The 12055-nt window shown below is 43.5% G+C and overlaps 1 protein-coding gene across 1 annotated transcript in view; it reads left to right on the top strand.

The window, feature by feature from the left end:
- The window catches only part of Tet1 (tet methylcytosine dioxygenase 1), an 86606-nt gene that overhangs the window by 49769 nt on the left and 24782 nt on the right, over nt 1-12055 (top strand). The window contains 3 exon segments of the mRNA XM_036167163.1: nt 2885-5102; nt 10239-10329; nt 10849-10942. Of these exon segments, the coding sequence (XP_036023056.1) occupies nt 2885-5102; nt 10239-10329; nt 10849-10942 (2403 nt within the window).

Here is a 12055-nt window from a genome sequence, read left to right as displayed (position 1 = left end):
GGGGGGGCGCAGAACCAGGCGGATCTCTGTGAGTTCGAGGCCAGCCTGGTCTACAGGGTGAGATCCAGGAAAGGCGCAAAGCTACAGAGAAACCCTGTCTCGAAAAACAAAAACAAAACAAAACAAAATCTTATGGGAAGATGAGGTGGTGCAGCCTGGGTCTTCTGGATCTAAATGTAAACTGATTTGTTGAACTAGTACAATTGACTTACGTATGCCTGGTTCTCTTTAAACTGAGTGTAACTCGGGCTCCTGTTGTTGGTGTGTGTACCCTGGTGTAGGTATGATTGGGACTTGCCTCATTGTGGTTATGTTTTCTGGTTTTTGTTTCGTGTGTAATATAATAAAAGTGCTGTTTTCAAGATCAGTGTGCTCTCCCATGCCTGTGAGCCTGGCAGTCAGAAAGACAAGTCAGTCAGGTTACCGAGAGATTGAGGCTACCTTGGCCTAGAGAAGGACCATGTCTCAAAGTCATGAATACAGTTTCATAGGTATATGAACACTCCCAATGGAGTATTACAGTATTTAAGTTCCAGGCATCCATGATAGACTCACTTAGTAAATATTGATAACAGTCAATCTTCTTAGGGCTAAATAAAACTCCACTGTGTTAATTTTCTTGGGTTTGCCTGCTGAACAGCAGCATGCAGGCTGGTGTCTTATAACTTGGCTACTGTGACAAGATCCACAATAAACATGGATGATGTGTGTAGGCGTCTCTGGTGATTTAGTTTTCCTTTCTTCCTTCCTTTTTATTGCATTTACTTATGTGTTAGTGTCTTGGCAAAGCCAGGCTTGCTCAGCAAATAGCTTTATCTGGCCAGCCAACTTGACTGCACTAGATTCTTTGGAACGCATAGGTTATATAAGTAGTGTGTGTGGCACTTCCATTTTCTCCACACTGATTTCTTAGTGGCCAAAAGTTTACATGGGTATTGGCAGGGAGATGAAGCACTATTCTTTTTATTGGTTTTTTTTTTTTTTTTTCTGTGGAGCTTTGAAGCCTGTTCTGGAACTCTGCAGACTAGGCCGGACCCACCATACTTTTTGTTTTGTTTTGTTTTGTTTTGTTCGAGACATGGTTTCTCTGTGCAGCTTTGCGCCTTTCCTAGAACTCACAGAGATCTGCCTGCTTCTGCCTCCTGAGTGCTGGGATTAAAGGCGTGCCCCACCACCTCACCTGGGATTTTCAATACCACACTGGGCTATAGTATGAGGCCTTGATAGATCCCCCCACACGTATGTGTGTACCTTTTACACATGACAATACCATTTTTTTAAAAACAGATTTTGATAAAAATTGAGCATCTGTATAACTGTGATCAAGAGATGAACAAGTTGGGCTGGCTCAGTGGGTCCGGTTTCATCTCTGAGCACCCACATGGTAGCCTGCACTACCCTGTAATTCCATTTTCAGGTGTTCTGACACTCTCTGCTGGCCAGGACGGGTTCCTGCACACATGTGGTAGGCATACATACATCCAGGCACACACAGACATAAAATACATAAATATGAAATAATAAAATTATTTATTATTTATTTTTGAAAGACTTAATTCATATATATGCATAAATATAGTATACAAATTGCTATTTATAATCTACCATAGTTGGAACGTAATTCCTGGTGGGAACATTTCCTAAAACTACTAAAGCTGAATATGCACGCAGCACACACTGCATGACTCAGAACTTCCCTGTATGTATATGCTCTTACCAAACATGAACATGAGATTCATAGCTATGTATTTACAATATTCAATCTAGTAATGCAGGTATGAGGTAGAATATCCAATTTATGAATTAATGCACAGTAATGAAATCAGTGAACTATGCTTACACTTAACCAAATGAACATAAGGCACAAGCCTCATTTGTGATAGGAAGTCACATTAGACTTGATGATAGGGCTGGAGAGATGGCTCAGCGGTTAAGAGCACTGACTGCTCTTCCAGAGGTCCTGAGTTCAATTTCCAGCAACCACATGGTGGCTCACAACCATCTATAAGGAGATATGGTGCCCTCTTCTGGCCTATAGGCAACTGTGCGTGCAGAACACTGTATACATAATAAATAAATAAATCTTAAAAAATAAAAAGACTTAATGCTAATCTTCAGAACGATGGCATGCAGGCTGACTGACAAGTTCATGCTTGTGATGTGGTTGTAGAAAAAAACTCAACATGCTGTGCACTTGAGATTTGCACCACACAGCCCATTCTTTGTGATGCTGGGTATTGAACTCAGCCCCACACATCCTTTGCAAGTGTGCCCACTAAAAAAACATATTACTTTTGATTGATTGATTGGCTGGGTCTCTCTGTGTGGCCTTGACTGACCTACAATTCATATGCTATGTAAACCAACCACAGAGGTTTCTGTGCCTCTGCCTCCCTGGAGTGATGAGTGAACTGCTCTGCATGGTTTAAATGGGAGCAGGGATGGGGGAGTGGAGGAAGAATGGAGGGATTGGGTCCCAGACTGCACGCATGTTACTGAAGTCATATCTCTAACCTCACTTTAAGGGTCATTAAATGGTGGAATCCCAGCTGCCCTTACCTGTAATCCCAGTAACTGAAACTGAGTCGGGGCATTGCCACAAATTCCAAGCCCGCTTGGATACCTAGCAAGAGTCTATGAACTGGCCGGGCGGTGGTGGTGCACACCTTTAATCCTAGCACTCGGGAGGCAGAGCCAGGCGGATCTCTGAGTTCGAGGCCAGCCTGGGCTACCAAGTGAGTTCCAGGAAAGGTGCAAAGCTATACAGGGAAAGCCTGTCTTGAAAAAAACAAACAAACAAACAAAAAAAAAGAGTCTATGAACAAAGAAGTGAAGTTGTCTTTTCAGGAGGTAACGGGAGGAATTTCTGTGCTTGCTTTTACAGGCTGCCTTTAACATCAAACCAGTAAATGGCCCCCAATCAGAGTCCATGGAATACAGACAATGTGGTCATGGGGAAGAAGAGCAGAGATTGGGTTTAATCACACATCCCCTTGAAAATGTAGGGGGAAATGCAGAAAACATGACGGGAGTCGAAGTGGAGAAATGGACGCCAAGCCAGAAATCACACCTAGCAGGTCAAGTCACGGGAGGCCTCGATGCAAATTTCACTGAGGTTGGGAATTCCCCACCCCCTGAGGATGACAAACAGCAAACCCAACCGTCCCCAGTGTTTGCTCCAACCGCAAGAAACGGCATGAAAAATGTGCACTGTTTACCAAACACCAACACCAACCTTCCGGTCAAGAAATTGGATCTTGAAGAAATTAGCAAGGTATTGGGAAACGATTCCTCTAAATTGCTGACGGACCCCTCAAACTGCAACGATGCCATGAACGCCGCCGCCATCACTTCCGCTGGGGGTTGTGATCATCTCAAGGGGCCGAGTAACATCTTGCTCTTCCAGAAGCCCGGCTTGACCTGCAGATCTGGTGCAGACTCCACCATCTTCAACAACCACCCTAATACACACAATGCTGGTAGTCAACTCCAAACCCCCGAGAAGGCACCTAGTAAAGAACCAAAAGATGACTCTCCGGTTCAGCCGAGTCTTCTGTCTCTCATGAAAGACAGGAGGTTAACCCTGGAACAAGTGGTGGCCATAGAAGCCCTTACTCAGCTCTCAGAAGCTCCATCCGAGAATTCCTCACCATCAAAGTCAGAGAAGGATGAAGAAACAGACCAGAGAACGGCTAGTCTGCTTAACAGTTGCAAGGCTATCCTCCATTCTGTGAGAAAAGACCTCCAAGACCCAAACTTACAGGGGAAGTGTCTTCAGCACCAGGACACTGTCATCTTTAATGGCCAGAACACAGCGTTCAAGTTGCCTGATAGTTCAGCTACTATCCAAGCACTTATAAAGTCACATGAACAGTCGAATTCACTGACAGCTGATAGGAAATGCATTGCTGGAGGCAAACTTAACCTTGATAGTTCTAAGAATTCATACCCATTGCCAGTAGAAAGTCATAATCCAGAAAACTGCAGTCAGGCACTAAACGGGGATCAAAAGTTCAAGTCCCAGCATGATCCATTGTGCCAGGATGCACCATACAGTCAAATTGAAGAAGATGTCGCAGCACAATTAACCCAGCTTGCATCCACAATTAATTGCAATCACATAAGCCCAGTAGTCGAGAATGCTGGAAGTACACCAGTGAGCCTTGCTGCAAAGAATGCACATCAAAAACATAGTCAGGAGAAAGGCATGGCACAAAAGAAACCACCTTCAAGTGTACAAAACAAATCTAACGTACCACCAGCAAAGCCAAAGAAGAAGACCCGGAAAAAAGCAAAACCAACCCCCAAAGCAGACAAGCGGAAAAAGGAGCCCCCAGTCCTTAGCTCTCAAGAAAATGAGCAGAAGAAGCAGGAGCAACTTGCAACCCAGTATAGTAAGATGTATGAGATTTGGATGTCATCTAAATTTCAAAGATTTGGCCAGTCTGGTCCACACGATGTTCCTCTCCTGTTGGGAGCTATTCCTACCATTGATCAGATATCAACAGCGATGGCTCCTCACAGCATATCCTTACAACACAACACTTTATTTCCTCCTCTCAGTCAGATAACATTCACAAGACACTCGGAATTGGCAAAGGAGAAAGTGAAAGTCGAGCCACCAGATTCTCTACCAACATGCCAATTCAAGACAGAACCCAGCGGGCAGGCAATTGCAGAGTCGGCAGACAATTCTCAGGTACAGCCCTCGGTGAATGTCAGTGAGAACGCTCACCCTCTGCCGCAGCCCTCTCCATCTAACCAGTGTGCTAACACGACGCCTGGTGCTACTGAGACACCGTCTCATCTAGGCACTCCAGAGAACCTGGTGCACCAGATCCCACCAACGTTGCCTGGTACCACTCCTCTGCTAAACGCAACAACCAGCTCCGTGAGAGCGACTTTGTTAAGTTTCGATAATATTTCAGATGTGACTGTGAAGCATGAGGCAGGGGCATCAAGTGACAGACCACTGGGCGACTCCGCCACCCACAGGGCGCAGGCGGAATTTAATGAGCGCATCATGACTCTGCTTAGTGAGCCTATCAGGGTGCTGCTAGCCGGAGGGAGTGACTCAGAAGAGCCAACCTGTCACTGTAATGGTGAGTGGTCGTTTGTGTGGATGTTTTCTTTCCAATTCATCTTTTTTTGGGGGGGTGGGGCAGTTTTGGCTCTTTTTCCGTCTTATTTATTCTATTTAGAAAAATAGAAGTTTCAACCCATACACTGGTGGGAAATAGTGCTGGTGCCTCTCAGGTAGTTCATTTTCCTGACGAAAGAGTGAATTTCCTCAATGCTTAATTATATTTGCTTGTTGTCCTCCCTCTATTCAAACAGATTTCAAGCTGCAGATAGCTCATTCGTTTTTTTCTTGTGCAATCGAATATAAAATATAAAAACATAATATAGTTGAAATAATACTTGAAAATACCCACAGCTATGGTTTGCAGAAGGAAAGGTGTACCCACACACTCTGTAATCTGGCTGTTGAGATGGGACCTTGAACATCCTAATTTTGGTAACTTGAAGGTTTTGTTAGTTACTGAGGTGTAAAGCACTTGCCTGGCCCCTAAATCTTGTGCCCAGAAGCTCTGACCTCCAAATAATAAAATTTATTTTTAATTAAAATAATTCATTAATTTTTTTTTCTGGAAATATTGACTTTTCTATTTTGAGAGGGTGTCATGGCACCCATAGTTGCAACTTTTGGGAAGCTGAGTGAGACGGGATTTTGAGTCTATCCTGGGCTTTTTTAATTTTTATTTTATGAATGAGTGCTCTGCTTGTGGGCAGAGGGCACCAGATCTCATTACAGATGGTTGTGAGCCACCATGTGGTTGCTGGGAATTGAACTCTGGACCTCTGGAAGAGCAGCCAGTGCTCTTAACCACTGAGCCATCTCTCTCCAGCGCCCTAGCCTGGGCTTTCTAGCAAGAACTTGTCTTAAAAGAACAAAAGCTAGAGAAATGACTCAGTACTTTAAAGGAATTGGAAAGGACATAAGTTCAGTTCCCAGCAACATGTCCAGTGGATCACAGAACATCTGTAACTCCACCCTTAGGTGATCCTGTATCCTCTGCTGGTGACCACAGTTACATGCACTTACCCACATAGACATACATTTTTTAAAAGCTGTAGGAGCTGGAAGAAATGTTTCAGAGGTTAAGAGCACTTGTTTTTACAGATGACCCGGGATCGGTTCCCAGCACCCATAACTGTTTACAGGAAATCCAGGGGCAATAGTCGGGCAAATGATAGACATACAGACATATATACGTACATGCAGGGAAAACATTCATATACATAAAATTAAAGGGAAAAAGAAAGCTTTTCCTCAACCTTAGGAAGCCCCACAGCCTCTGTTTCCTGAATGTTGTGAGTCAAGGTTTTTGCTGCCACTGCCAAAGGGGTTTTCCTTTTTCTGAACTGAAAAGATTCTACACTTATAAAACACCTATCCCTGCTGGGTGTTTTATAAGTGTATCATTCCTTTTTGAGAAATTTGCTCAGTATGTGAGACATGAAAGTTTAACTTGTATCCTGACTAGTAACCATCCCCCAGATTTCATGGAAGGACTCTATCTCACTGTAACAAGCATGTTACATGTGGTGGGACAGGCCTGGAATCCCAGCCCCAGGAGGCAGAGATAGGTGACTCTCTTGAATCAATACACAGACAGGAGAGCCAAGGACTTAGAGGGAAATCAAAATAAAACAAAGAAAGAGAGATGGTACAGATGCTCTTGACATTGTCTGCAAGATGGAGGTTGTGATATAGGTTTAGTTTTTAAAATAGTTTCATGTCAGGGGTGGCCCAAACTCAAGATTTGCTTTGAACCAAATGTGATGAGTATTTTTCATACTAGAAGGGGGTGGGTTTTGTTTTTGTTTTTTGCTTTTTTTTTTTTTTTTTGGCGAGTGAATTGTTAGCTCTGGGCAGGAGGTGTAATGTAATTAACTTGAAAGAATGAAATTCTGGCTTTGGTACTAAACACCGGTGTAGTGGCCCCTCTTATATTTGCAGTCTACTCAGAAGGCGGTGGTAGGAGAATCATTTTTGGCCTCTTAGCAAGTTCAAGGCAAGCATCAGAGATATAAGGCCCTGTCTCAATCAAAATACACCCCTAACCACCTCATTTTCCTGCATTAAAGAATATTCACACTGGAGTTGTGATAGTGTGAAACAGGTCTGCACGTAGCCTCTACATGCCATTCCTTTTAAATCCTAACATTACACGAAGTACTTTTCTGTGTATCTTTACAAAGGGAAAAATAGATTTCCATTAAAAAAAAATAAAGCCACCGGGTGGTGGCGGCGCACGCCTTTAATCCCAGCACTCGGGTGGCAGAGCCAGGTGGATCTCTGTGAGTTCGAGGCCAGCCTGGGCTACCGAGTGAGTTCCAGGAAAGGTTCAAAGCTACACAGAGAAACCCTGTCTCGAAAAACCAAATATGTGGCTATCTGGTTCCTCATTCAGAGTCACTGACCATTTGGCAGCCTTGGCAGCCCATTACTGAGCATTGAGTACAACCCTTTTTTGAAGGTCAGTGGTTCTCAACCTGTGGGTTGAGCAAACCTTTTACCCAGGGCACTGGAAATAGCTGATACAATTCGTAACAGTAGCAAATTTATAGTTATTAAGTAGCAACAAAATAATTATGGTTGGTAGGTTATCACAACATGAAGAACTATATATTAAAGGTCAGAGCTTTACGAAGGTTGAGAACTGTTGTTCTGGGTGACTAGGTGCTTTTTTTTGTTTGTGTGCTTTTTTTTTTTTTTTTTTACCCCTTTGGAGCTGAGGACCAAACCCAGGGCCTTGTGCTTGCTAGGCAAGCGATCTACCACTGAGCTAAATCCCCAACCCCAAAGCAACGCTTTATTTATTTATTTATTTATTTATTTATTTATTTATTTATTTATTTATTTATGTGCTTTGGTATGAAGGTGTCAGATCCCCTGGAACTGGAATTAAAGACAGTTGTAAGCTGCCATGTGGGTCCTCTGGGAGAACAGCCAGTGCTCTTAACCACTGAACCATCTCTCCAGCCCCGTTTGTGTGTTCTTAAGCATAGGGAAACAAAAACTCCTGTCATCTCAGTAATATCATTGTAGTTTTCAGGATAGCGTCGAATAGAGTGCTATTTCTGGATCAGTGCTTGTCCCAGTTAAAGTTTGCAGTATTGACATTAGACCTAATTGATAGGGAATGTTCTGCCGTGAGTGATTTCATAGTATTCCTGGCCCTATTATGTTAGTTGGAAGCCACGGTGCATGCATGTACCTATACTTCACAGAAGCAAAAATAACCAGAGCTATTGCCAAATGTCGCTATGGGCAGAATCACCCCTGTTCTTTTTTGGGCGGGGCCAGGGGTGGGTTTGACACAGGGTTACTCTGTGTAACAATAACAGGCTATCCATCTGCCTCTGTCCCCCAAGTGCTGGGATTAAAGGTGTGCGCCACAGCTCAACAATAGCCCCTCTTCTTAATCACCAATGAAATAGTCTCTTACATATATCTTGCCAGGATATATGTAAGAGGAGCTGGTGAGATGGTTTGGTGGTTAAGAACATTCACTGATCTTCCAGAGGACCCAGATTCAATTCCCAGCACCCATACAGAGGCTCACAATCTTCTATAACTCCAACTCCTGTAGATCTCACACATTTGACCTTGACAAGCACGTGCACTCTTGTACACATACCCACATGCAAACACACACACCTAGAAATAGTTAAAGAAAATAAGGGCTGGGCTTGCTCTAGGTTCATCCCTTGTTTGTTGGGTTTGTTTGTTTGGTTGGTTGGTTGGTTGGTTTTTTTGAGACAGGGTTCCTATTTGTGTAGTTTTGGAGCCTGTCCTGGACTAGCTCTGCAGACCAGGCTGGCCTCGAACTCACAGAGATCTGCCTGCCTCTGCCTCCCAAGTGCTGGGATTAAAGGCGTGCGCCACCACCACCCGGTGGTAGTTTTGTTTCTTTAATTGCAGATATCCCTTGCTTGCTATAATGCTTCCCCCATTACCAGTGATTCTACCAACAGCCTTGTATGTGCTAGGGAGGCGCTCCACATTTGAGTACATCCTCAAACCAGACTTGTGTAAAAACACTGGCCAGAAATACATACAGGAAACGCCTCAGTGACAGGTGAGCATAAGAGGCCACATTGAACATGTTATTACAGAATTCCACAAAAATTCAAAACAAACTGGACATGGAGGTGCATGTCTGATAGGCATTTAAGGATAGCCTGGGCTGCCATCTCAGCAAGAGGAGTGTGTGGTGTGCTTGGAGATAGCCTGGGCTACAAAGCAGGACCGGGTCTCTTTCTCAAAAAGTCTCAGGCTCTTTTTTAGGACACAGTGTTCAAGAATTTAGGACTTTAAACCTTTTTGTCAGGTGGACTTTTGTTGTGTTGGTTAAAAAACAAAACAAAAAAACCCCTAACATCTTACTATGTAGCCCTGGCCATCGTGGAACAGACCCACCTGCCTCACAAATCCAGTGTGGACCACCTCACCTGGCCTTTTCCTTTTCAAGAGGACATTTATATATAAGGCAGGACAGCCTTGAGCCCTAAAACATTCTTTCAGTTCTCCTCTGGTACTAGGATTACAGGCGTACACCTCGAATCTCAGTAGTGACTTGCTTTTTGCATTACTATATAAATTACCTATAACTTATTCCCTATTTGCCGGTGTTGAAGGAACCAATAATTGCAACAAGTAACTTTCTTGTATGCCTTTATTATAAATACAGAACTGTGGAAATGTATAGTAGGCTAACTTTTACTAGCATCCCTTCGGATACCGAAGCTAACCTAATCAGATTTATTGCTCTTCGCGGCCTCAGATACTATAGAAAACTACCAAGGCAGAAGAGCTGTGTGTAATCCCAGACCTTTGGCAGCAGAGTCAGGCTCATCAGGAGTTCAAGGTCACCTTGGCTGTTACTGAGTTGAGGCTCTACTGAGACCCCATCTTAAATTGTTAGTCCTATTAATACAAAGGTTGAAGGTGAGAGAATAAGTCTGACCCCCTTAAATATTTTTGTCTTCTCTCCTTTGACTCCTAGAAGAATTAGGAGCCAGAAGGTGGCAACAGGGGCAAGTCCAAAGCCAAGACCTGTTGTCTTATTCTTGAAAGTTGAAACTGATTTAAAAAAAAAAAAAAAAAAAAAAGCCCCCCCCTGTGCTATTTTGCAAAACTGGGTCTAATAATCTTATTCCTTCCACAGATGGAGGTACACAAAAAGACAAAGGCCCATATTATACACACCTGGGGGCAGGACCAAGTGTTGCTGCTGTCAGGGAGCTCATGGAGACTAGGTGAGGAGATGTGTTCCCCTGCTAAAATTATTCTGCACCGTGGACTTGGGTCAATGCAGAGGAAAGGTCTTGGCGTGGTCATGAGGTGAATGAAGACGTTCAGGAGTGTGAGTTGGATGGTTCTTAGGTCTTCCTGAGTCCTTCCTCCCAGGAGCTCAGGGCACTGGAAACATGCCCTCCTCACACAGCAAGCCTAAGGGAGAAATCAAGAACATTTATTTTTCTACTACTGTACCTTGGTACAAATAGGTCAGATGGCCACCACCAACGTTTTAACCCTAACTTCCCAACACTTGTCTTAAGGCCAGGCTATTTCTAGAGTGATCTTGAAGTCAGTAGAACTGGGTAACAAAAACAGTGTGCCACGTAGCAGCCGGCTTTTAGCCAATGTCTGTGATAATAACTGTTGGATTTTTTTAACTGTGTGTGTCTTCGGTGCATTCAGAGGTGAAAATGTGGAGGTGCGAAGTAGAGATTGTCATTAATTAGCCCCACCCTCCTACTGTGTTCTGTACCCAGGTTTGGCCAAAAGGGAAAGGCTGTCCGGCTTGAGAAGATAGAGTACACGGGGAAAGAAGGGAAGAGTTCCCAGGGCTGCCCCATCGCCAAGTCTGTGAGTGCTGCTGCTCTGCTCTGCTTTCCTTGGTTCTCTGCAGAATGGGTTTTCCCCACCGGTTACAATACAAGCTTTTGTTTTGCCCAAAACGAAGACTAGAGGGGTTGGGGGATTTAGTTCAGCAGTAGAGCGCTTGAGGACCTGGGTTCAGTCCTCAGCTCTGGCCAAAAAGAAAAAAAAAAAAGAAAAAGAAAAAGAAAAGAGAAAGATAATAATAATAATAATAATAATAATAATAATAATAATAATAATAATAATGGAGACTAGAAAGCTTTCCATGTCCACAGGAAGCTGTGCCTTGATTAGGTTTTGGACTTCAGTAGTAGGCCTTCCCCATGGTCTCACAAGGGCTCTTTACAATTGGGATCACACATTGGCTCTGGGGGTTTTGTTTAGATAGTTATTGAGTGTATGCGTGTTTTTCAGTTCATCTTCTTTATGAATCTGTCTAGTGAGTAAGTATACATCAATAGATTTTGTTGTCCTTTTCAAGAGACTCTACTGCCAGAAAAAGGGGGGGAGAAATTTTTTTTTTTTTTTTTTTCAAAATCAAGTATTCCCACATCCTAACCCCAGTTTTATGGTGCTTTAATAATGTTCTTGTCCTGCCCCCTTCATTTTGCATTAATTCTTCTAGAATATTCACATTAACATGAGTAATCAAGGGGCTGGAGAGAGGGCTCAGAGGTTAAGAGCCCTGGCTGCTCTTCCAAAGGTCCTGAGTTCAATTCCCAGCAACCACATGGTGGCTCACAAGTATCAGTTGTGAGATCTTCTGTTCTCTTCTGGTGTGCAGGGATACATTTAGACAGAACACTGCTTACATAATAAAGAATAAAAAAAAATTTTTTAAAAAGATAAGCAATCGAGAGACTGTAAAGGGACATTTCAATGGGTGTAGTCACAAAATACTCCAGCCCGTGAAGTTAAGGTCTTCTTATGCAACATGGGGCAGGGGGAGAAAAAAGGGAGGCTGAACTCAGGAGAGGGAAGCCAAGGATACCCTTCCAGTGTTAAGATTTTATTCATGTTTTGAGGAAGAGCCTTACTTGGCAGAGGAAAAGCAAGTAGCAAAGGTTAAGGGGGAGGGAACCTAAAAAGTAAGGAACC

This window comes from Onychomys torridus, chromosome 18 (assembly GCF_903995425.1).
Source record: "Onychomys torridus chromosome 18, mOncTor1.1, whole genome shotgun sequence".
Lineage (NCBI taxonomy): Eukaryota > Metazoa > Chordata > Mammalia > Rodentia > Cricetidae > Onychomys > Onychomys torridus.
Note: the sequence above shows the minus strand (reverse complement) of the source record. Positions and strands in the feature narration are given on the sequence as shown.